The sequence below is a fragment of the Triturus cristatus genome, chromosome 4_2 (genome assembly GCF_964204655.1).
Source record: "Triturus cristatus chromosome 4_2, aTriCri1.1, whole genome shotgun sequence".
Lineage (NCBI taxonomy): Eukaryota > Metazoa > Chordata > Amphibia > Caudata > Salamandridae > Triturus > Triturus cristatus.
The window spans coordinates 661,590,506-661,616,184 of NC_140586.1; the positions used below are offsets into that span (position 1 = coordinate 661,590,506).

General features: G+C 44.9%; 1 protein-coding gene across 12 annotated transcripts in view; it reads right to left on the reverse strand.

The window, feature by feature from the left end:
- The window catches only part of PATJ (PATJ crumbs cell polarity complex component), a 1,359,209-nt gene that overhangs the window by 741,437 nt on the left and 592,093 nt on the right, over positions 1 to 25,679 (reverse strand). For all 12 annotated transcript variants that reach the window (XM_085602445.1, XM_085602441.1, XM_085602446.1 and 9 more), the window contains one exon: positions 20,373 to 20,526. In XM_085602445.1, the coding sequence (XP_085458571.1) occupies positions 20,373 to 20,526 (154 nt within the window). The remainder of the gene's footprint in view (positions 1 to 20,372; positions 20,527 to 25,679) is intronic.

The following is a 25,679-nucleotide window of genomic DNA, read 5'->3' on the forward strand; positions in this document are numbered from 1 at the left end:
TTTGATTAGTTCTATGATCCTAGTTATGTGGCCTAAGTTCATTAATGTAAGACACAAACATAGGTAAACGGTTTTGCCATGCTTTATTCAAACGTGCTGTTTTACAATGCTTTACATAAAGGTAATTGTTGACAGCATATGACTGCAATGCTTTTTTAACCATAATGATTGCAGACAAATTACGGTTAATTACGTCAGTGATAGAGTGATGCATTATAAGATGTGGTACTTGGTCTGCAAATGTGGTAACATTGATAAAACCAATAGACCTCCTTGATTTAAAGTGACAAACCCGCAGATGGTTGTGTACTATATTGTATAGGAAGGAGTTACTCTGAAGTACCAGAAGTATTTCCACCAGCCTTCTATATATTTTTTAATTAATGCGTAGTATTAAGTAGTGTTTGTAATGAATGTACATTTCCTTTTCTAAAGAAAAAGCACAGACTGGACAATCCTTTATAGAATGTTATTACTGTGTGCCAGTGAATGGTGGTTACTAATACACTACACTTCCCCTGAGTAGGCTTTGGACTTCTCTGCTTTGCTTCCTCTAGAGGCCAAGCACTACAGTGGAGTGCTTAGTTCCCAGTGAAGAGGTTATTCCGGATCTACTACGTGTGCAGGCCACACAACTAACAGCCCGTTTCCTTACAGGGGAACTTTCTTCAATGGCAGGGCCTGGGGAAAGAGACATGGCCGGTGTCAGGAGCTGTGTATTGTATTGTATTGTATTTGGTATTTGTTAAGCGCGTATATCACCCGAAGGTCTCATAGCGCTAGCTTATACTCAGAGAACAGAAAGAACAGGAGGGGGGAGACTGTCTGAGGGGGAAAGAGCTCAAAATAGCCAGGTTTTGAGCAATCTGCAGAATTTCTTATGATCGATTTCCAAGTGAAGATGTAGAGGCAATGTGTTCCATAATCACAGGAGCAGTTCTGGAAAAGGATCTGCCACTGTTCTTAACTGTGCAGATCTTCGGTACAGTTAGAAGTTGTTTACTGGTGGAGCGGAGGGTTCTTACTGTTTGATGTTTTATCAGTTTCTTGGCTAGATATTGCAGTCCTTTACTGTTGAGAGCTTTGTGTACCAGACAGCATAGTTTAAAGTTGATCCGCTTTCTGATGGGCAGCCAGTGGAGGGTCTTCAGACTGGGAGCCGAAGGCGAGCGGGGAGGGGGGGGAGCTTGAGGACCAGCCTAGCCGCAGGGTTCTGCAGGACCTGAAGCTTAGTTAGATGTTCTTCATTTATGGATGTTAGTAGTGCGTTGCCGTAGTCCAAGCGGCTTATAATTAGTCCCTGCACTAGGGGCATGCGAGAGGATAGAGGGACCCATTTAAGGATTTTTCGGAGGCTGCGCATTAGACCATAGCAGGTGCGAACCACATTGTTAACGTGATCCGACAAGGGAAATTTGTTGTCTATTATCCCACCAAGATTGCGGACTGCCGTCTTGGGTGAGGGGCAGGATCCTAGGGAGGGCAGCCACCAGTCATTGGCCCATAGCTTTTGGGCATCACCAAAAAGCATTATTTCTGTTTTACTTGCGTTAAGTAGGAGATGATTGTTAGTCTTCCAGTCATTAAAATCCGACATGCATTGCTTCAATCTGTGTTTAGTATCGGTGGGATCAGGTCCAAGGGTCATTAGCAGTTGGGTGTCATCCGCGTACGATACTGTTTCAAAGCCGTAGGCTTTGATTATCTTGGCTAAGGGAGACACATACTGATTAAAGAGTGTTGGGCTTAGGATGGATCCTTGTGGAACACCCTTGTCAATGGGCAGGCTGCTGGAGGTGAAGGCTCCTATTTGGACCTTGGATGTTCGGTCTGTCAGGTAGCTCTTGAGCCAGCTCAGTGTGGGGCCCTCAACACCAAGCTCCCAGCTGTTAAGGCCAATTGCATCATGGAGTTCTAGATACAAATTTTCCTCATGGTAGGGTTGCCCAAGCTCATCTCCCACATCATATTTGTTATCAGAGTCTGTTCCAAGTAAAGAATGTATAGTATGGGGTTTTCGTTCTCACTTTTGTCTTGCAGGACCAGTATGTTAAACAGCTGTTGCTCATTGGTCACCAAAAGAACAATGGATGCCTCGTCCTCTGCCATTGGATCCTGGAGGCAGCATCGGTATGCGTGCCTGGTGAGGCCCAGTGATGGGTTCAGAGGGTCCAATAGGTGCTAAGGCCAAACCCACAGTGGTATCTCAAAAGGAGGGCATTTTTGTCCCCCTGGGGGGCCCACAGCTGCACCAGAGGGAGTTGGAAAGAATCCGAAAATCCGGGGCATGGCCTCTCATAACTCTTGGATTTGCCTTGGTCCCACAGATGCCCCTGGCGAATGTGGTTGTGGAGGATAGACTCCAATGTCGATCGACTTTTGAGTGAGACCAAATAGCATGATGACATGCTCACACCTTCTCAGGTTTATGAGAATGTCAGGAAGGGGCTGAGTCCAGTTGGAGCGTCACCCCACTTAAATACCACAGAGCCCCGAGATGAAAATTAAAATGTCAATTAATTACCATTTTATGTTTCATCCTTGCATCCTTAACCAAGCATCAGGATGGGGGCGGGTTTACTGAGAGCAGCAGCAGGGAGGAGGATGGGTTGTCTGTGCACTTTTCAAAGTGCGGATGTCGCTCGCATTCTTGAGACGGCCAGACAGACATGCACACTTTGAAACCTCTAACCCAGCAGACTTAAGACAGCTGAGTTAGAGCAAGTGAAGGCCTCCAGATCGCTGTGGAGCACCGAGTAAGGCTGCTCCCTCCAATCAGGGCGCTGCTCTCACATGAGAGCAACACCAGGATTGATCAAGGGAGTTTCCTGCTGGCTGGGCTGCAGTCATGAGAGGTCCGGAGCAGAAAGTCTTGTCGTAAGGTAAGCTTACTTTTAATATACTTTAAGTTTATTTGGCCCGCTTGTTTATTTTTATTTTTTTTTCATTTTATTTGCAAGTGCGTGGCCACTCGTCCCCCCCGCCCCCCCCCCCCCGGTCACCCCCGCCCTCCCCCCCCCGGTCACCCCCGCCCTCCCATGTTGATGCCAGTCACCACTGGTTTTTTTTAAACGTATTTTCTTTGACTTACCAGATGAATTGGAGTACAACGACGATTGACCTCGGGTCAGACTCTTTGACCAGGAACGGGAACGAGACTGACACCTGGACTTAGATTGGTCACAGCACAGGGCCTTCCGATGTTTGGCAACAGAGTTTCACCTCATGGTCCCTATTGCCTTCTGATTCATAGGCACGCAGTCGCTGCAAGGCTTAGAATTGCGATCTTAGCCCAGGCACACAGCAAACCTGATGAGGCTCTCACACAGACATTTGCTTGCGACAATCCTTTCAAGGTTTCAATCCTGTAGTTTTGAAGGTGACTTTCCCTTGCACACAGGAGTTTCACATTTCTGAGGTAAAAGGGTCTCTTGAAGAGCAGAGAGGTATCTTCGGATCCGAGTCTGGAGGCGCAGAAAGAAAGGGACATCACTGCCAGGGAGTTGTACCTATATTAGCTCCATATGCGATTTCCAGAGCATCACTGAGGAGCCGCAGGTCACCATTTACTGGCACGCTGAGGTACTTCTCAAAAGTTTCTGGATCCAGTCTGAGGCCTGGGGAATATTCAAAAGCTGAGGATTCTGAGGTTAGAAGCCTCTCTCCATCAGAAAAGGGTAATACAGTGATCATTTGATTCATTCATGCATTATCCCCTTGGATAAGTATCTAACCACATTCTCTGTATTGCCCATCAATCAATCAGTTCATAGACTAAACCAATTTTGCTACAATCAAAATTCAAACTATAACCAAAGGAGGCACCTTAGATCAATAACAGCACCACTACTAATCACTCTGCCATTTAAAAAAACCTGTATAGGGAAAAGCTCTTTTGCGGCACAAATATGTAAACTATTGGACATACTGTCCAAGAAAATAAGTACAATCACCCAAAATTCAGAAAATCAATAAGACCTGGCTTTTCCCAATATAAGACTCAACATATTGAAACCTCTGTATGGCCTCTGCTCACAACAATGTATAACGGGATCCAATTAAAACACCCCTACATGCCAACGGTGCAGCAATTGAAGCTGGGCAGTACCACTGCATGGATCAAAATGCTGCAAGATGATTCTGAAGGTTCTAGTTTTAATCCAAGACTACAGTTGGATGGCCCACAAATGAAGGAATATTCAAGGGCTCCTGTTTCTTTTCCACAAGCAAGTATGATCCAAAACACCATTCTAACCTGCTGATTATACCAACACCATCAACAGCAAACTTTATTTAAAACATTCTGATCCCAAAGATGTTAAGCAGCAGGATGCACTACATGTGAATATATTCTGAGAAGTCCTACAAACATCTGTATCCTACCTGCAAACCTCATCCACTACACCCAAGTTTTCCCACAGAGGCTAAACTACAACCAACAACCTTTCAACCATGCAATGATGAAAGTGGGAGTGCTTTCGTGACCTCATCATGGCTACGAAGCACTATAAAATGATACAGACTACGCACATATATTCAATATAGTTATAATTACAGGTATCCCTTGTTGTCAACTGAACTACTTTAAAACTTTAATGGACTATTCTTGTGATGGATCCTCTTGAACAAGATGACAATGAGTTCTAGAAAAATCAAATATCTTGCACATGCAATACACCTGTTTCTGTCATCTCTGCTCAAGAGTGTCTTCTCAATGAGACAAAAAGCAATGGTATTCCTACCAGAGAAAGATATAACACCAAATATTTTAAAAGGGTTGAGTAGGCCTTTCACACTTTCGAGGATAAGAAGCAAATAGACAAACTAAATTCCACATCACATTAAATATGTTTTATTTCTTTAATGTATTGCCAATCCATGTTCAAACAATTCAGTCACATACATATACATCCCACTTACATTCACAGCAGTATCATCCCAGTCAAAAATGTTCTTCACTCCCTGTAATTGTTCACTTCTTGCATCTTTTTTTCGTGAACATATTGCACGATGGCATTCCAAGTGTGGCCCTAACAACTGTCACCAGTCCCTCCCCTCCACTGCTTAATGTGTAGTGCTAGCAAAGCAATTCCTTCAGTAAACTAACTGTCCTGTTTAAAAGGAGGCTCTTGTTTTGCTCATCAAGACTGGAAAAATAACCATTGTTCTCTAGAGCAAAGTACCATATTGAAAGAATGCAATTATCATGATTTGCACAAAAAACATCTAAAATTAATGCAAAGCGTCTATTTGTATTCTAAGGCCTATATGAAAATGGTTTAAGGTGGCACTTCATTGGAGGCAGTTACGACAGAAATGCTATCATCTTTGTAATGAGAGGGAAGGAAACCATCTCCAACCCTACAATCATCCTCCTCATCGTGGGGTGTCCCTTGTTCTGAGAAACACCAAAAGATAACGGAGCCTCAGCTGCTGTATCTGTCTTAGTAGAAACACCGGGCCACAGTCCGGATGTATGACAACTCTGTAGCGCTTTTGCAACTTTATAGAGAAACATCAATCAAGATCGAACCAAAGTCAGTTTAGTGTCCGACATTAGAATCAGCACAGTGCCACTGGTACTGTAGTCAATGTGAAAGGGGCCAGAGTCAAGAGTAGAAGCTTGTACTAGAGTTGGTATGGGCCTCTCGGGGTGTGTGAGGACCTTTGCTCCTTATTGGAGCTCCCCCCCCTTCTTAGTCTTTCTCTTACCTGGCCATCCGCCTCCCATTGACTTCTCCTTCCCCTTCCTTAGGAACTGCATACCCTTTTATTTGACCTTTACGTTCCAGGGCTTGTATGCTGGACCTCGATCCTAAAAGCCCGTGTTGCTCTGATTGTGTATGCCTCATTAGAAGACCTTAAAACGGAACAAACTGGAAAATTGAGCTCGATCCCAAAGGATGTTGATTCAGACGGCACAAGATTAATAGACCTGGAAACTAAGACTGTGAACAGCGCATCCATAGTGCAGAGGATTAAATACAATTTTTCAACACGCGACTGCAGACCAATATTCTAAAGGATGAGGATATAGAAAACCGGTCACGTTGCGACAACATTAGAATTAAGGATCTAGAGGAAGGAATGGAAGGGTCTGACCTGGAAGCCCTTGTAGTGGGGCTCTTCGAGGAGATTTATGGAGAATCGCACATAAAGGGCAAAGTGGAAAGGGCACACACAGTGGGAAGGCCTTTGCAAGGAGACAAGAGGTGCCTAAGGGACATATTAGTGAAATTGCACTCCTTTAAAGATAAAGAAGCGATCCTGCAAGCAGCAAGAAAAAGAGAAAGGGTGCGGTTTCAAGGTGCATCATGTTTCCTCTATCAAGATTTAGCCACCAGGCAACGCTGGCGCGAAGACGGACGTTCTGCCCAGTACCTGAAAAACATAACAAACAACGCATCAAATAACAATGGACATTTCCCTTTGGGCTGGCGTTCAAGTACCGCAATAAAGCCCATCATGTGACAGATCTTGAGGAAGCCTTAACCTAGTGGACTTGTTGCTTTGGGAAGGGCAGCAACATGGAGCGCCGCCGACTTCAACACAAAGCCCCTCAGGGTCCCAGAACGAAGGGATGTGGCTGTCCCAGAAGCGTTGATGAAATAGAGGGGACATTGGGCCGAGATTGCAGCTCATTTACAGGAAGGGACTCTGATGATGAAAGATGCTGCTTTGTGAGTAAAACTATTATAGTCTAAACCTGGAGGTGCTTTAGCCAGACATTCAGCACACCAATTTAATGATGGTGGCGGTCTATGACTGATTCGCCTTATATGATGTACTTCTTTACACTAAATTTTACTGGTTGGGACTTGACAGTCCCTGAGGTTTTGGGGATGGGGATTTTGTTTATTTACCCGATTACAATACTCGGATGCCAATTGGACTCTTGATGGGCTACCTATATATGACAGATTGCATTGTACAATGTACTTAAGAGCAGCTAGTCTGTTTGAGGAAATCCTTGAAGGGGTGGGTGAACAGGAGAAGTCGGGGTCTTGAAATCACAAGGGCAAGACCATTAGCTCTAGGAACTAGGAGAATGATCACTATTTTATCATGGAATTCAAGAGTCCCCAACTCTTCACTTAAGCGCCAAAAGATCTGAAAATATCTAGCAGACTTCCACTTCGCTATAGTGGCCATACAGGAGACCCATCTCAAACAGTCAGAAGACCACAGACTTAAACATAGGTTGTATCATCTGATCTATCGCTCTTCGGCCTTGACTAAACACAACAGGGTGGTGTTGCTGTTTCAGGCTGCATTACAGTTCCAGCTAACGGGACACAAAACAGATAGGGAGAGACAATGGGTGATGGTCAAGGGGAACCTCAGAGGGAAACAATGTACATTAGTCTCAGTCTATGTGCCCCATTCATGAAAGGTGGTCTTTCTCCAATCCTTCCTAACGATTTTGGGAAGATTTGCTGAAGGTGAAATTCTATAATGGGGGAATTCAACTTGACATGGCACTCAGGGGTGGACACCTCGCAGCCACACTGATCACCCGCCGACAGCTTCCCAAAAGGTCTGAAACTCACAGTGCAAGAACTGGGACTGATAAACGCATGAGATCTCTCCACTCCCCAATTAAAGATTATACTTTCTATTCACACACCCACCGCACGTACTCAAGGCTAGATTACACCTTTGTTAGCAGATCTCTTCTCTCCGAAGTGCAGGCAGCACTTAAACACCCTATTCTGACCACGCGCCAATCTCGATGACTTTAGACTGTATTACCCCAGCAACTAGAAATTGAGGTGGTATTTTCCTAACTCATTAGTGAGAGATAGGGTACAGTGGGATGAGCATAGGAAAACAATTTGTGAGTATTTTAAACTAAACTGCCCCATGGACACTGAACCCTTAAATAATTGATACGCCTTTAAAGCAGTGCTATGAGGCAAGTGCATACAACTAATGTCTCAACTTAACAAGTAAAGAGCACACAACAGGGTACAACTAGAGGATGAATTGAAAAAAGTGTGAAACAGGCCACAAAACAACCCCAACATTAGCCCTCCATAGGCGGGTCGCCACATTAAATGGGAAACTAAATGCAATCTATTCCAACAGAGCGGAATACACCCTGCTGAAACTCAAGCAGACTTCATACAAGCATGGTAACAAGGTGGGGGCACACTTAGCGAGACAACTAAGAGTTAAAAGAGAGAAAGAATACATAGGGGGTCTCAGGGGGAAAGACGGAAGGCTGATAAACTCGGAAGAAGGGAAAGCGGAGGAGTTTAAAGATTTCTATTAATGCCTCTATACTGCGACCCCAACGGACCCGATAGCACTACTAGAATTCTTAGGCTCCATTGATCTCCCGCAAGTGTCGGCAGCTCAGAATGAATACCTGGGTGACACCTTCACAGAAGAGGAAGTGCGCCAAGCTATAAGGGAACTGAAGCTTCACAAGTCACCAGACCCAGATGGCCTGACTGCTCAGGTTTAGAAGACCTTTTGTGCGGACGTCGTCCCCCCAGTTGACGCTGCTTTTTAATTATATAGCATCAAAGCAAGTAGTTACACGCTCGATGAGCGAAGCACTAGGATCGGTAATACCCAAACTGGCAGCTCTTTTGGGCATATAGACCAATAGCCCATTTCAATTTAGATGCAAATTATATTTAAAAATTCTGGCTACACGACTGGAAAACCTAATGCTGGACCTAGTCCATCTGAACCAGTCGGGGTTCATTAAAGGCAGGCAAGCCCACAATAATATTAGAAGAGTGCTCCACTTGATTGAAAAGTCCACCAAAAGTTGCATTCCGGTAGTCCTACTAGGGCTCGACGCGGAGAAAGCGTTTTACCAGGTGGACTGGGACTTCTCATTTCAAACCTTGAAAAATTGTGGCTTCTGTGATTCTTTCATTACTATGGTCCGAGCTAATTAGGGCGAGGATGATGGTCAATGGGGTGCAATCTAGTTTTTTTACACTGAGCAGAGGGACCAGACAGGAATGTCCCCTCTCCCTGTTACGATTTACTCTAAGTATAGAACCCTTAGCAGTGAAAATATGCACTTCAAGGTATCATGTTCGCTAACGAATAACAAAGTCTCACTCTTTGCTGATGATGTTTGACTCACCCTCACAACACCACAAGTTTCCTGCAGCCTTAAAAGTAGAGCTTAAACATTTTGAAACCTTAGCAGGTTTTCGGATCAACCTCACAAAATCTTACCTGCTGAATTTGACCCTTCACTGGGCTGAAATGACAGAGATAATATAAAATACCCCCTTCCAAGAAGTGAAGAAGGAGATCGCTTACTTAGGGGTACAAATCACGCCCAACCTATTGGCATTATAGAAGGTAAATTTTCCTCCCCTTCTGCAACGATTGAAGACTGATCTTAAAAGATGGGCGCCAATGTTCCTCTCTTGGATGGGAAGAATTCATGCACTAAAGATAATAGTGTTCCCAAGATTTTTCTATTTATTCCAGGCATTACCCATAGAAATCAGCAGGGACCTGTTTACTGCGCTAAAGTCCCTCAGCATTTGATTTATTTGGCAAAATGGACAAGCCTGCTTGCCACACAACCTACTCAAATGCCCAAAGGATGAGGGAGGTCTTGGGCTACCTTATTTCTACCTTTACTATCAGGCAGGGCAATTGCAAGCGATTACTGAATGGTCCATGCGAGAATCGGATAAGCACTGGTTACAAATGGACAGGGCAATTGTGGGCAGAGGTGTCAAACCAAACCCTTACCAAAGAACCAGCGTCCCCTCAATGCATATTTAAGTACTCCCACAGGGACTACACTCACCATTTGGGACAGAGTAAACAAAAGGACCAACTGGACAACATTCCCATCCCCGTACACCCCGATTCATGGCAATTCGGCCTTCCCACCGGGACTACTCCCAGGACCCTTTATGCCTGGAGGGAGGTAGACTGCCTTACCACTGCAGGGCTTATTCCATTACTGGGACATACTGACATTTACCAACTGTAGACACAACTTTAATCTGCCCGTGTCTGAACATTTCCATTATTTGCAGTTGAAACACTGGGCGCTAACACCGGACATCCATGAAGCGGCAACCAGGAGTTTGACTTCTATTGAGCAGTTTGCTGGGAGGGCGGGATCCTCCAAGGGAACAATCACTTTCTTATGCAAGCTTCTTCTCACTATGCAGTCATCCCCCCAACAGTGATACATCTCTTTTTGGGAACACACTGAGGATGGAGATAATAGAGGGGAAATGTCAGAAACTATGGGAAGACATCCCAAACATAGCACTCCCTAGATCTGAGAGAAGCACACTACAAACTACTATATGACCGGTACCTATACCCAACAAAGCTAACTAAAATCTTCCTCTAACCTATGTTGGCGGGATGTGGGACGCTCGGAGACTTGCATCATATCTGGTGGGACTGCCCGCCTATCAGTACATTCTGGATTGAGATCCTGGCACAGGTTAAAGAGATTTTAGGCTACCCCGTTCAGAATACCCAAGGATGTGTCTTGCTGGGACTACGAGATGACTCCCTGAAACATCAGACTAAACAAGATAGAACCATGATGTGGCTATGTCTAGGTGCGGCTAAGTTGGTGCTTGCAGCGGCATGGAAAAAAACAGAGGCACCCTCCATGACATAGTGGCATACACAACTTTGGCGGGCTATGACTATGTAAAGGATGTCAGATATCTTTGGAGTTGATTTAAGTTTTTTTGAATAAGAGTGGGGTCCATTAGTGGCATTTCTCTCTAGGGACTTCCTCTCACGTCATGTTCTCCCAGAACGAGAGCACCAGACTTATTCCAATTTTAAGAAATATAAGCAAGCCCTGGCCACAATTTCTTCTCGCACGAGAGACTAATGAAAGGGTAGTGCTATTACACGCAATGGTAGACTCTACAACACAACTAAAAACAGAAGCTAACGGAACAGTAGTGTAGGCTATATGGGCTGCACCAGTAAATAAGTCCTCAAAATCTGTTGTAGCACAAAGGTGCTCACACTTGACTTGACCCCACTACTAAGCAGTCAAATTTCAGAGAAAACTAATTTCTCTTCTAATAGCAAAGATAGTATCAAATAGCACACTAATATCTAAAGCAATTCAAATGTCAAGTACAATATCATCTTTTGAATCATGGCATTAAGGAAACATATGTAGACGGGAGCCTTTACAGTTCTTGAATTCAGCTATGTTGCTTTTATTTTCACAATTAGAAGAATGAATACAGGATTGCTGACGACCTCAGACAGCACACCTAGGACAGCGGACAGACGACCTAATTGACCAGCTTATCTGGAAAGTTCTAACACTACTCTTGACAAAGTAGGAAAGGAGGATTCATTCTGTGCATTGGAGCCTTGGTCTAAAATACATTCATGCTCCGATTTTTTTAAGCTCAGTTTAATTGAGAAACAAAAAGATATGGCAACTATGAAGGCGACAATGGGAGTGGGCTCTGACTATGTGTCTGATTACCTCTTTCATCTCTTACAGACACAGTCGCACACAACTATCACCCCAAGCAGGGATTTACTCCCTACAGCGTGTCTTAAACGGTGACAAATCGCAAAGATCATGAAAAAACAAAAAAGGATAGAAATAAGGAGACGTACATAAGGTTTTCTGGTGTACTCACGACAAATGGATATTTCAGTCTCTAGATTTAAAAGGGAAAGCCTTTTAGAGTGAATCTGGCACATTTCTTTGCTTTTCCTTTGCTACTTCAGAACGTCAAGCTTGAACAGCCTAACTGTGTTATGCTTCAAACGTAGACACAGCAGATACGCGTCATGTGAGTTTCTTGTGGCTCTTTGTTTTGCTCTCTACAGTACTTGTACCTTGAAGTTTGGTGGAACGTTGAAACAAAAAAAAATGCAGCGTGTTATGCCTGGCATTTCTTGTCGTTATTACCCCTGACTTTTTGACCCTACCTCCTCTATTTTTTTGGTACTGTAATGGATATGGTGTTGCCAACTTAGATGCTTTGGACACTTTGCCACTGCTAAACAGTGTCAACGTGCAAGTGCTCTCTGTGTAGAGTGTAATGGAGATTGGTTGTCCATTATTGGTATGTTTGCTTTACTAATAAAGTCCCTAGTGAAGTGCACTATGTGTGCCAGGGCTAGTAATGCAATTGCTACTGGTGGGCCTGCAGCACTTATTGTGCCACCCACTCAAGTAACCTTGGAAAGGGAACTCAGGCCTGCCATTGTAAGGGCCTGCACGCAGTTTCCTAAACTGCCATGTTGTTCTGGTAAGTGCATGCACTTACTAGACCCTGCCCTTCCCTTTCCATACACATCAGGCACCCCTAAGGTAGGTCTAGGGTACCCCCTGGACAGGATGCAATGCATGGAAAAGGTGGGGCATGTACCACGGTGTATGCCATGTCCTAGCAGTGAAATAATCTCCATTTCGTTTTCACTGCTGAAAGGCCATCTTGCCCATTAGAATAGAATGGGGAGGCTGTGTAATATGTTTTCCAGCCTATCTTCCCTAAGGCTTAAGATGGAAAGGTGAAGTTTAGTATGCCTGAACTCACCCTGCAATAACACATCTTTTTATGAAGATGGTTTTTGCATTGTGTGTTTGTAAGCCACTCTTTTAGAAGTGGTTGGGTTTTTGTGCTTTAAACATTTGTGTGTCTCTGCCTGGTTGTGGATTGACTGGCTGGATTTGAAAGCGATAGGATCTGGGGAATGTCTTGATCCAGGGGAGGAGGTGAGAAAGCACAGGCTGACCTGCATCTGGTGTGTAGGATGAGGAGTAGGCCTAGAGGTGAAGAGGCTTGGGTTGGTGCTATAAAACAATCGTCCCATCTCCTGCTGAGTGATTGAGAATCCAGACCACCCACTAATCAAAGGGAGAAGGTATCACTGGTAGAGAGGCACCCAGAACTGGTTTGAAGAGGGGTCAATGCCCCCTGTAACACAAAGACTTCAAAGCCATTGAGGGGTATAACAATGCAAGTTGAAGCCCCTGAACTTTGGAGAATGACTTGATCAAGTGTGAACAAGACTGGAGCTACTTCATAGATCAAGAGAAACCTTTGCCAAGGAAGAAACAACTGAATAGACTGCTGGATAGGACTGCTCTTGCTGTGTGATCTGGGGCTGGCCTGCAGTTTGCTGTTTTAACCAAGGAAAGGCTGTAGGGACTTGGCTGTGTGCTGTGTCCCCCTGCTTGAAGGACTTTGCTGTGTGCTGTGTCCTGAAGTAACTATCCCCAAGGGTCTGAGGTGAGCTGGCTCCATGTTTGGAAACACAGAAACACAAAAGTTTCCAAAGAAGACTCTCAGATATGTCGTGGGTGCGTGTGCTCTGTCTAGCATGAGACCTTCGCAAGTTGTGCCCTGTGATCTTGGGGAGCGGGAGTTCCATACAAGACTCAGAGACGCAGTGTTCGTGTGCTCTGTCTAGCCTGAGTCCTTCGAGAGGATCGTCCTGTGAACGTGTGTACCGAGGAGCCAAGTAAGCCTCAGCAACGCTGCGCGCGTGTGCTTGGGGGCAGCCTGAGACTTTCGTGTGGATTGGCCCGTGATCGTGCACACCAGAAGAGCGAGTGTGCCTCAGCGACGCTGTGTGCATGTGCTGTTTGCAGCCTGAGACACTCGGTGGAAGTGCCCCATGATCGTGCACACCAGAAGAGCGAGTGTGTCTCAAGCGACGCTGTGTGCGTGTACCTTCTACTGCTTGAGACCTGCGCAAGAGGTGCCCTGTGATCGCAGGCCCCGGAGGATAAAGTGTGTCTCAGCGACGTGGAGTGTGTGTGCTTTCTACTACCTGAGACCTGTGAAAGTTGTGCCTTGTGATCGCGGGCACAAGAAGATCAAGTGTGTCTCAGCGACGCTGCGTGCGTGTGTCGTGCGTAGCCGGAGACCCTCATGAGGAGTTGTCTGGTTAACGTGCACCCGGAGTTCCCGTGAGTCTTAGTTACTCTGAGTGCGGGTGTAGTGTGCAGCCTGGGATCTTCCCATTGCCCGGAAAGTCAGAGATTGCATCGGAGGCCTAAGCCGCTGGACGAGGAGAGGAGAGTGGGTTCGCGCCCCCCAGGTAACGTGTGTCGCCTCCTCGGGCGGGGCGCAGCCTCGGAGGGAGACGCTCTCAGCCTCTCTCTCTGTTCTGCAGTGAGAGCCTCTGCTTTGGCTCGGATTGAGGCCCCTGTGCCAAGGGAGTGGCAGCACCAGGGCCTGAGTGCGAAGCTGCAGTTACTGTGTTCTATCTTATCCGTGTGGGGGGCAACTGTGGCCGGAGACTAACCGCAAGCCCGCACGAGTGGCGGAGAGACCGCCAGAGGCACCGTTGACGGTGCTGGAGTAACTTACATATTGCATTACTTCTGCGTAGCAGAGTACCTGATGATTGTATAACTCATTGCTTTATTTCTGCACAACGGACTGCCTGTTTTGTCGTATTTCCCATTGTATTAGTTTGCCTAGTGAACTGCCTGATAGGTGTGTTACGCATTGCACTAGGTTTGCATAACGAACTGCCTGATAGATGTGCTACGCCTTGTCTGAATCCTGCACCACAATCTGCCGGATTGTCGTATTGCACATTGCATTAGTGTTGCATACCGAACTGCTGGATATATGTGTTCCACATTCCATTAGTTTCGCATAACAAATTGCCTGATAACTGTATTACACGTTGCATTGCTTTTTCCCACCAGAGTACCTGAAGGGGGACCGTACGCATTGCATTACGGGGGCATAACAGTTTACCACGTTGTTGCTTTACGTATTGCATTACAGTGACAGTACAAATCGCCAGATAACCGTATTACGATCTGCATTATTCTTATGTTGTGAAGTACCTGACTGTTGCATATTGAACTGCATATTACGACATTAGGATTACGTAGGATTGTTTAGCTTAGCTCAATAATAGGCCAGGGGGAACATTACCTCGACGCATATGTTGGTTTAGTATTGTGTGGTTGCATCGTATATCGTTTTATAAACATATACTTGTTTTCTATGAAACTCGTGTGGAGTCTATTTGTGGTGTTATCATTACATTGCTGTGAGCGTAATACTTTACACATTAAGTCTTGAAGATAAGCCTGGCTGCTTGTGCCAAGCTACCAAGGGGGTGGAGCGGGGGCTATCTCTGGAGGCAACCTGTTTTTTCCCTAACGTTGGGGCTCACGGGTCCCTGCTTGCCCTGCAGTACCTACCTCAGCCAACCAGGGATCTTGGGGATTCTTACACAGTGGAACAAAATTAATATTTTATACGTAAAAAGGAATTAAGAGATTGTGTGCAAGCGGTGCAGTTTTTACGCATGTATATGGTGTTTCTATTGTTCAAACCTAGCCAAAAACGTGGGTACAGGGTCAAACACATGCATAAAGTCAACGAGTGATAAAGGACGTAGCTGGTAGGAGGATGGTTTTGTGCATTGTGATGTAGTGTTCTTTAAAGAGGGGAGTCTTCAACTCTTTTCTAAATTAAGGCGTTGGGGTTTATAGTCACATTCTTATCACGCAGAGAAGAAAAAGTGACTTACCTTCAGTAACAATATTTCTGATGGATACATAATTCTCCTGCAGATTCCTCGCCTTAGACTGATCCTGAAAACCATTTACAATTTAGCTCCCCCGTGTCACCAGATGGCACTGTCTGGCCTAAGCAATGACTCTACCTGCTGAACTTGCAGATATTGGATTATAGTAGGCCACTGCCGGTAAGCTGACATCAAATTGTGATACTTTTTTTGGTTAGAGCTTGTGGAAAAGGAACAGCGAGAGCATGAAAAAAGCAACAATAGCAGCATACAACTCGTTTGCATACCATGGAATCTAATTATGCAGGGTTCAAGCTCATCAGGTGAGGAGGGAAGACTCTGAGGAATCTGCAAGAAGATTACGTATCCACCCGAAATACAATTACCAAAGGAAAGTACATTTTCTTCTGATAGATACATTGAGTCCTAAAGCAATATGATGGGATTAGTTGTGCCAGTTAACCAAGGTAGACGTGGAACACATGCTCTTTTAAAGTATCTGTCACTGCATGCTTGTGTTGAGGCAGTAATGTAATTTGTAGCAATAGTATGCAAGGATGACCACATGGCCAAACAGCAGATGGCAGCAACCAGGACGCCTCTAGTGAGGACTGTGGAAGTGGCCGTGAACCTAGTGGAATGGGCATACATGCCCTCCAGAGTATACTTTTCAGCGGAGCATAACAGATCTTCAAACAGTGGATAGCCCAATGCAAAATGGTACATTTGGTCACTGCCTTATCAAAGCCCACAAAGAGGTGAACACCTACTATGTACTGTTGAGTGAGATCAATGTAACAAGACACTGCATGCTTGGAGTCCAGTGTACAAAACCGGCCCTCCTCTTTGGTTGGACAAGTTGGAAGGACATAGACTGATCCATATGATAGGCAGACACCACCTTCTATGGAAATGATGGACGGCTAAAGAGGATGAACTTATTCACAGAGAAAACTGTTAAAATGTGGAGAAACCGAGAAGACCTGACGTTGTTTCCACCAGTGATACATTCTTAAAGTAAGTAGTCAGACCTGGCAATCGTGCATCAGCTCGAACTGGGATGTCATCAAGAAAGTCAACACAAGATTGAAATCCCACGGAGGAATAATGAACGGAGTGGAAGCAACAAGTAATGTAAACGAGTTATGAAAACAAACTACTAGCGGAGATTGAAAGAAAGACAGCTGTTTAGGAAGACACAAAAATGTGAACAAGGCAGCATAATTCGTTTCCTGGCAGCCAAGATGACATTCTCAACTTCATCGCACAAGCAAAATAGCTGAAACGGCTCAATCTCACATGTGCAGATGCAGCATTTGGGGATTTGAGTTAGAGGAGCTGATCATCCTGCAGTGAGAACACGTGCACCCTGTGTGGGAGAGGAAGAGGTATCCGAACGCTGAGTGCCAGTAGAACAGCAAAGTATATCCTACTTATGCAATCCAGAGCAATCGGGATCAGATGTGCTCAATCATTCTACACCTTCCGCAGGACTTTTGACAAACAGAATCGGTGAGATTGTTTAAAGCAGTCCCTGAGACCAGCTGAACCTGAAAGCATCCACCAGAGAAGCCTTTAGAGGAAAGTGTATGGCTTAAGACACTTCTTGTTCTGGACTGTCGTGAGAAGGCTCACATATGGATATCTCAATCTGGAGAAAATCACCTCTATCACTTTGGGATGTAACTTCCATTTGTGGCCCTCAGCGAACATCAACACAGCATCCGCTGTCATGTTGAGGGAACTGGCAAGATAAGCCACTACCAGGAAATTCCCCATCTCTGTGCCTACGGCCATAGGCAAATTGTTGTCCAACACAAGGTCTATGACCGCACACTCCCTTTTCTGTCCCTCTGTTCAAATAGTGGTCAGTTGTGCAATATGACACAATTTGACTAGTGTGCTATGAAATAAAGGAGAGAAATGCCTTCAGGGCAATATGGGAGGCCTGCAGATCCAGCATATTTATGCACAGACACTATTCTGAAATGAACCAAAGGCGGTGCATTGTCATGTCGCCCAGGTGGTCACCCCCATCCTAAGTAGAAGGCATCTGTGACTACAGTAGGACAGGCATTCATTGGGCTGAAAGGACGAACCATCAAAAGGTTGAAGGATTCATCCACCAGTGCAGAACTCTAAGCACCAAGAAGCTTACATAATTGGGAGCCATTATGTTCTCAAGCACGAAAAAAGAGCTCTCTCCTACTAACTGGGGTGAGGCAAGAAAAGGATGCATGAAGCTATAAAAGCAAGCAGAAGCAGGCGTAAAATATGTACAACTGGGATCTGTGTCTTCTGAGGGGGAGGACAAGTCTTCATGTGTGTCATGTACAGCACTTTCACCTGAGATGGTTAACATCTGCGTGGTGTGAGTGAGATTAGACTGTTGGGCATTCATAGTGAAGCCCAAATTGGTGAGGGGAATCATCGCGCGCAGAAGATGTTGTGTGACCAGCACCGGGTACTACGCGTTCACCAGCCAGTCATCCACGTACAGAAATAATGACTGCCATAGTGTATCCACCTCAAACGCCAGCAGTTCTGTTAAGATGCATGCCATGGTTGCCAGTCCAAACGGTAGGGCAATGGAATGATAGAGTTAGAATCCCACCGTGAACCTCAGATAATGTTTACAGACGGGCGAGATTCGCAGATAGAAGTAAGCATCCTGGAAGTCCAGGGACCCCTGCCAATGCTCTGCACTGAGGGCCAGCAGGACTTGTCTCTGAGACAGACAGCGCCTTGAACTTGTGTCATTTTCCATATCAATAGTATGCAGAGAACAGCTTCTATTAGAAATCTTTTTCTTGTAAAAGTTTCAAGGTCTTTCCAACAGAAGACATTGTTTAGGACTAAGAGGTATTTAAATGAAGAGATATTTAAGAAGGTGGATTCAGGAAACTCGCCCTTCTCGAAAGAAAAAAAAAAAGCTAATAAATAAATTATACTACACTATTTCTTAGAAAGTATTCATTAATACTGTCCTTGAGGCAAGACATTTCATCTTAAATTCTCATGCCTAGGTAAACCTCGACTGTACATTACTTTTTTGATTTTTATTCTGTATGGAGCAAAGATGAACACGTTTTTTGTTTAGTTTTGGTGCTGACCGTGAAATCAGCCAGCATTGGGAAAGATCATCAGAACTTTAAACCAGTGAAAGTCATCATGCTAATAACGGGGTTAACCAACCCCGTGGCACTCATCCATTTATTTGACCAAATCAAGACTGAGACAATTGAAAACCAACCACTGTGAGTATAGACAGAAACAGCCAGTATAGATGTAGATGTTCTTTCTCTTTACTAATGCATTAAATTCTGGCACTTGAAATAGATTATCAGCAACTAATTAACCTAAAATAGAAGTAATCAGATTCTGAGAAGATTGTGTGGGTGACCGAGCAGTCTTCTTTTCCTGAAGCACAGACCGCATTTTGTTCTTCATTTGCACCTGGGCACTTCTTCCTGGAGAGGGTGTTGCATTTTACAAATGCTTTCTATCAGTCAGTCTGCTTGTGTAGTGGAATTCTCACTAGACACTTTTTTTGAATTGAGGCAACCAATAATAAACAAGCATGCTGTAGCTGAGGAGCTTCTTACATAGGACTGGTGGAATCTGAATAATAAATGTGTGCTTTTGCACCTAGTGGTGGCATCGGGAAGCATTAGAACACAGGAAGCTTACCTCTGTAGACCAGAGGAGCAGGGCGCTGAAAGTCCACTGCTAGCGACTGACACAGACATCTTGATCACCATAACTGCCACTCTAGGTTTAGTATTTGTGTCTCTCGTCAGAGGCCAGAGAAAAGGAACCACATGAGAGCTCCAAATTAAATTTGTATTATATGCTTAGCTAATAAAAACCATTCCATAAAAGTATTCAGTTTAAAAAATAAATTTAAAAAGTTGATAAACCATAAAATTGAATCGATCATATGAATATGCCTTTACATCGCAGTGGGCATAAAGTGCATGATTGCCTATGGAATTGGCTCAAAGAGCTGTCAGTGTAGAGCTGTTAAATTAATCTGGGTGGATTATTTCCTTCGACTGTGTTTTACACAGAGTTTGTTGGCAATCTAAGAGAAAAATGTTATCGTCTGAGCGTTTAATCTTGTGTTGTCCCCATTTAAACAGATGAGAGCTTCTCTGATGTCATTTGACCCTTAAACCTGGTTCTGGCCTGTGATCTGCTGAAGCACATCTGCGGTGCCTTTGGGTACGCTAGGTGGAGACCTTGGAAATGTTGGCAGGTCTACTGAAGGCCAACAAAAATATGGGTATCCAGGATTCTGATCTGTTTCAAAACCTTCAACAAATTCCCACTCAATTACATAAAACCAGCACAGTTTAATTTGACATTGCAGCACAATCTGAATATCTTTGTGATGTGAAACAGGGATACTTTGAAAACCGAACGAAATGAAATGCTATCATTAAAGTTCCTTCTTGTTTTCTGGAGCGAGGTTTACTGTTGAGGTGATGTCTCCCCACTATCGATTTATATTTCTTTATATTGCTACATTTAGCTTAGAACACGATGCTACAACCAGAATATTCCCAGAAAATGCCCCCATGACTCGAAACAAGTCTCTCACAATATATGTGACTGGAAGAAACAAAGAGAGTGTGCATCTTCTGGACAGTGATGTTTCAAGCAACCACTGAAGAAGCTGTACTTAAGTAATCCGAAGCTGAACCACTTTCAATGAAAACACAACACAATGTTTACCTGGCTTTGCTTCCCCTGCATGACCACAGTGAAACGAGTCAGTGGTAAGACAACAAGGAATTCAATGTGAACAGAAAAAACAGACTCCAGTTTCTGACAAATTATAAGCAATTCATATTGATACGCAGTACCTGGAGGACAGGGCCCGAGCACGACTAGTAGAGCCAGTCTTCGTGTGCCTCTGGGATCCAATTTCAATATATTTGTCTTTTCCGTGCTGTAATCCTGCAGCAACTGCATCCGGGTCGAATATCAACCCTGGTGCTTTCAGGTCACTCGCTGTAACTGTAATGAAAGAGACCGACGATGGAGTTAATAAATGTGCAACTTGTTGTCAGCCAGTGGGGTAACATGACATCATGGGCTTCTGTGATACCCACTCTGATATCCATTCATGCTTAACGGGGTCTTCCACTCATATTATTCGAGCTAGGGATACTGTACACACTACCCATGCCCACTGGTTGGCAGGAAAAATGAAATCCATGAGCTCGTTTCCTATGTCTGTTATATCATGAAAATAAATAAATCTGGGTTTATAAATGACAGAGAAAAAAAAGGTGTCCTACTGCAAGAGGAGTGTGGGATGCAATGTAAGGAGTGGTTAGGGCAGACCTCGAGGAAGGTCTGTTCTGCTAAACGCACGTGCTTACATGTACATCCACTGAAAAAGGCGTTGCTGAAAGGGTTATAGGTCGTCACTTAAAAGAAAATAATATATTATAAATACCGATAGAAATTCACCTACAGAATTTCAGCTGAAGGGAAGTTATGTTTATGCGCATATAAGCATGACTGAAACATCCCTTGAAATCAAGTGTTTTGTTACACAAAAATGTTTTTTTAACTTGTAAAGCACCGTGACTTCAAATTAACAACTGTTTAGTGTTTTGTGCAATGTGCTCTAGCCGGCTGCACTCAAAGCAGTGCGCGCGGGCTTCAGATCTCGCAAAGCAAGATAGGGTTACTTTGCATTTCCCTTTGAGGGCAGAGTCCGCCCTCCTGTGACTCCCCGTCATCCTTTCTTGGCAAGGACGCTCGCCAGCCTGTTTATATTCCCCAACACGGTCTATATGTAACACAGAATCCGCGAACATGAGCTGGAGCTGTCCTACTCCCCAACTACATTTTCTTTTCGCAATCAGTCATGAACATGGCTTGAGCGGCTCTGCCAGACTCCGTGGATACTGACACGGGCAACGTAGCAACATGACAAAGTGCTGCGTCGACTAATTAGATATGATTTTTTTAAAGTGTTTTTCATTGCGACAGGCCAGGGCCCCCCGAGCTTCTGCTCTTTCTATTGACAGAATGGCAGTCCGCACACTCACAAAGCAACCCAAGGCCAGGTTTGCATTTGAGAGGGCATGCCAGTCCGGGGCAGCTTGGTTCCAGTGGCACAGTGTGCATGGGACCCACGCCTGGGCATACTAGTCTCACATTTTTATATACCTAAGTGCAACGCCCTGAGTGGGACTGGTATGTCCAGACCTGGGTTTCCTGCACACTATGCCACGGGCCATATGGCTGCGTCCAAACTGAGGTGGAGGATAGGCAACATAACAATGAGCTGGGATGTGGCCCTGAGTAATTACCACAGGCTCTCATGGCCTCGAAGACTTCCCAAAAGCACTCCTTAAGGGCATCCTACACACAGTATCACCTCTCCGCCAGGGCCTGATGAAAATAGGACCCCTTCACCCTTATCCTGATGAAAATACACTGGCTCCCCTTGCGGGCCTGCACCATCTTCAAACCAGCTGCATCATTTACAAAGCCCTCATGACTACCACCCTCACTTATCTTGCAGACAAGCTCACCATCCTTTGTGGTCATTAACATACCCGCAGATCAAACATCATCAGTGTGCAAAAAATAGAAAATCAGTAGGCCTTTTCCATTTGCACTGCCAGGATTAGAACAGCATCCCTGTATCTAGCAGACTGCCCCAACACTGCTCCAATGTATGAGAGAGTTGGAGATGCACCTCTCTAAAGAACTCTATATCACAATGCAATAGCCGTGCGCAAAGCAGCTACCTCTTCTATCAGTCCTTTACTTTACATTTGACGTTGACCATGTACAAGACTCCGCTGCCTTTTGGTTAGGTTTGTGATATAGAAACACCACATACATGCATGCAAGCTGTATAAAGCTCTCTGGCTCAACAGGCTATACACCCTGTCCAATAGCACGGAGTATCATGGTTACCTCGACCCCGTTGGAGCAACAAGAATGCCTCTCATAGAGGTTAGTCTCATTATCCTTATTACGTACAGAATCAGAAGCAGTGAAGGAGAGTGTAGCCAACTATCTCTTTCCAGTTCTTCCATAAAGCATTGCCAATAAACTGTAAATGTAGATACCTGGAGATGAAGTTTGGGCATTTTGTATTTTCTGTAGTGGCAAAAAGATCGCCAGTGGGCATCCCCCATTTCTGAAAGTATTGTTGAAATACTTGGGGACTAATCTCCCGCTCGAGTGTCTGTTGGTCAGACTTTTCTTGCTTCATTGGTCTCTGTAGCCCGAATGACTTTTACAAAGATGATTATGGAGCAAGCTATTTAGCCTCTGAAGACTTAACTCACGTCAAAGTTGAAGACAGTGCCTCTGACGCCACTAACAACATCAGTCCGACTCTTCCAAAGCCAGATTTGCTATGGAATTTATAGTGCTATCAACGAGGACTAAAACGGAGTCCTCTCTGCAGAAGAAGAAAACGGCACTTTCTGCCAGGAACGCAAAGCACTTTATTGACCTCAAATGTACAAAATGAAATTTCAGGTTAGGAAAGATTTTTTTCCAAGAAGTACAACAATTGTCAACTTCCACCGTATTTCTGCAGATATTACTCTGTGCGTTAGAGCCCCAAAGCTTTGTGAATGACGTCTCACTTGTTAGGATCAAGTTTACTACTGGCTTAATATCAGCAATACCATCTATGTTGTCTTTCTGGTTGATCACAAGATAAGAGACTCATTGTAATTTGAATTTACCATCAAAAGATTGCAATCTCGTTCTTTCATTGTTAAGTGTTATCCTTAATTACCCTCATTTCAGCCGATAGCAATTGATAGGCCAAGTTGCCCTCATCTCATGGTTTAGACATGGCAGACTTTGCAGGAGAAGATGAAGCCTCCTGATGGTAGTAATTTAAAACCCAGTGGTTTTGTGAGCCATCCCTTTCTTCACTCTTTGTAAGTGGTTCCACAATCTAATGTTCTTACATACTCTTATTTTTTAACTTTATTTTTTTATTTTTATACAATTCAATAACAATACTACTGACAGATGGGATAAGAAGTCATCAGTACAAGGTGTATGATCAACCTTAGGCATGGAGGTATGGCACTGGTTGGTGAATCTCGCAGCAGGGTTACTCAAGGGAAATCGTTCATATATATCAGCAGTGACAATCCGATTAATACATAGGACCATCCTGCCAAAAGGTCTATTCGCAAACACAGGGCGGGAAAGCAATTCTTATGAGCCAGAACCAGCCTTCGCATGAGATAGTGTAAGGGCTCCCTGTTCCACATCTAAATCGATCTTGTAGTACTTTAGCCACAGGGACCAAATTTTCCTGAATTTACATGGGCAGCCCCTCGCTTTATGAACCACTTTTTCCGCAGCCATGTATAAATCTATATTGGATTTCCATTCTGTGAGTGTAGGAAGGTGTTGTGCACCCTAGTACCTGGCTATGTCCCGTTTCGCCACCACCAACCCCAGATTAACAAGTAAGAGCCCATATCGTGGAAGATCGACATCAGTGGGAATGCCCAATAGTAGGAATTTCACATCCATCTCAATTGTTGCCCCAAGTATTTTATTTAGTTTGCCCACTATTTTGTGCCGGTAGGGCTGGATGTGGGCGCATTCCCAAAGGGTGTGAATGTATGTGCCATGTTCCGTGTGGCATCTGAGGCATGCAGGGTCCTCCACCCTCCCCATCTTGTGCAATCGTTCCCTATCATAGTAGACCCTATGAAGGATCTTATATTGGATAAGCTGCAGTCTTAATCTGATCGCCACCTCACGTGGATGCATGAGGGCCGCTTCCCAGTCTATATCCTCAAGGGGTCCTGTGGTAAGTTCCCACTTCGCACGAAATGGGCCGAGATTATCTGGCATATTGTTGAGCTGTGTTTTGTATGTCAGTGAAATCACCTGAGTCTGGATTTCCTCCTGAAGGAGTCTGCCCTCAAGGGGAGCATATTCCGGCAGCGCCCCGTTGTCCAAGCATGATGAAGCCTAAGGTACGCATAGGCTTGGGAATTATGCATTTGATATTTGGATTGAAGGAATGAGAAGGAGGCCAGGGAGCCTCGCTCCAGGAGGTCTCCTATTTTGGAGATGTCAATGAGGTCCCATTGTTTGAAATCCTTAAGCTTTCTGATCTCACGCAGATTAGCTCCCTCCCATAATGGGGTCTCCTGTGTAGGTTTCCCCTCCCATCTCATCAACTTCCCAGCAATTTTCCAGGCCTCTATTACCCGTTGGGTAGCGGGAAGGAGTCGCTCCGTGCCATCACCCCCGTGTAGATAGTGTAAGTGGGAGCGTTCATGGAATTGAAGCCGTTCCAGTCAATATGCCGGATGATCTCCTGATGCATGAATCCACTCATTAATAACGATAAGGTGGGCCGCCCTGTCGTAGGCTCTGATATCTGGTACGGCCAACCCCCCGTTGTAAGGATTCCGTTGCAGGGTCCGCAGTGCTATTCGTGGATGAGCACCATCCCAGAGGAGGAGGCGCACCTCACTATCAATAGAAGCAAAAATCGTATCAGGTAGTTTGTGATAAGTGTTCTGAAGAACATAAAGAAGCTGAGGGAGAGTCACCATTTTATACATGGCGGCTCTGCCCATGACAGTGAGAGGTAGTTTCCTCCATCGATTCCCATCTGCCTGAAAAGTCAGCAAAACCAGTCGTATATTGCGTTCCAAGCGAAGGACGGTGTCAGTGGTAACATATAGGCCCAAATAAAGAAAGCCCTCCTCTGCCAGCCGCAGGCAGCTGGGATAAGTGTAGGATGCGGGACCTCCACTTACTGGATAGAGGGTGGACTTAGTCCAGTTAATCTTGTAGCCAGCGTAGCTGCCATATTCTTCAAAGTTGTGGAGAAGACGGGGCAGGGTGTCAGCAGGCCGCGTGACATAGAACAGAATATCGTCTGCATATAACGATATGCAATCTTCCTCCAGCGAACCGGGAGCACCAAGGAAGCCCCCTAGGTCAGGTCGGGAACAAACCACACATGCTAGGGGTTCCAGTATGAGGGCAAACAAACAATAAAGGAGAGAGGGGGCAGCCTTGTGTGGTGCCGCGTTGTATCGGCCAACTGGCGGAGAGAGTGCCATTGACCCGCACATGCGCCTCAGGTGCGTTATAATAATGCCAGCCACCCTAGAAAAACCGGGCCGAAGCCCATTGCT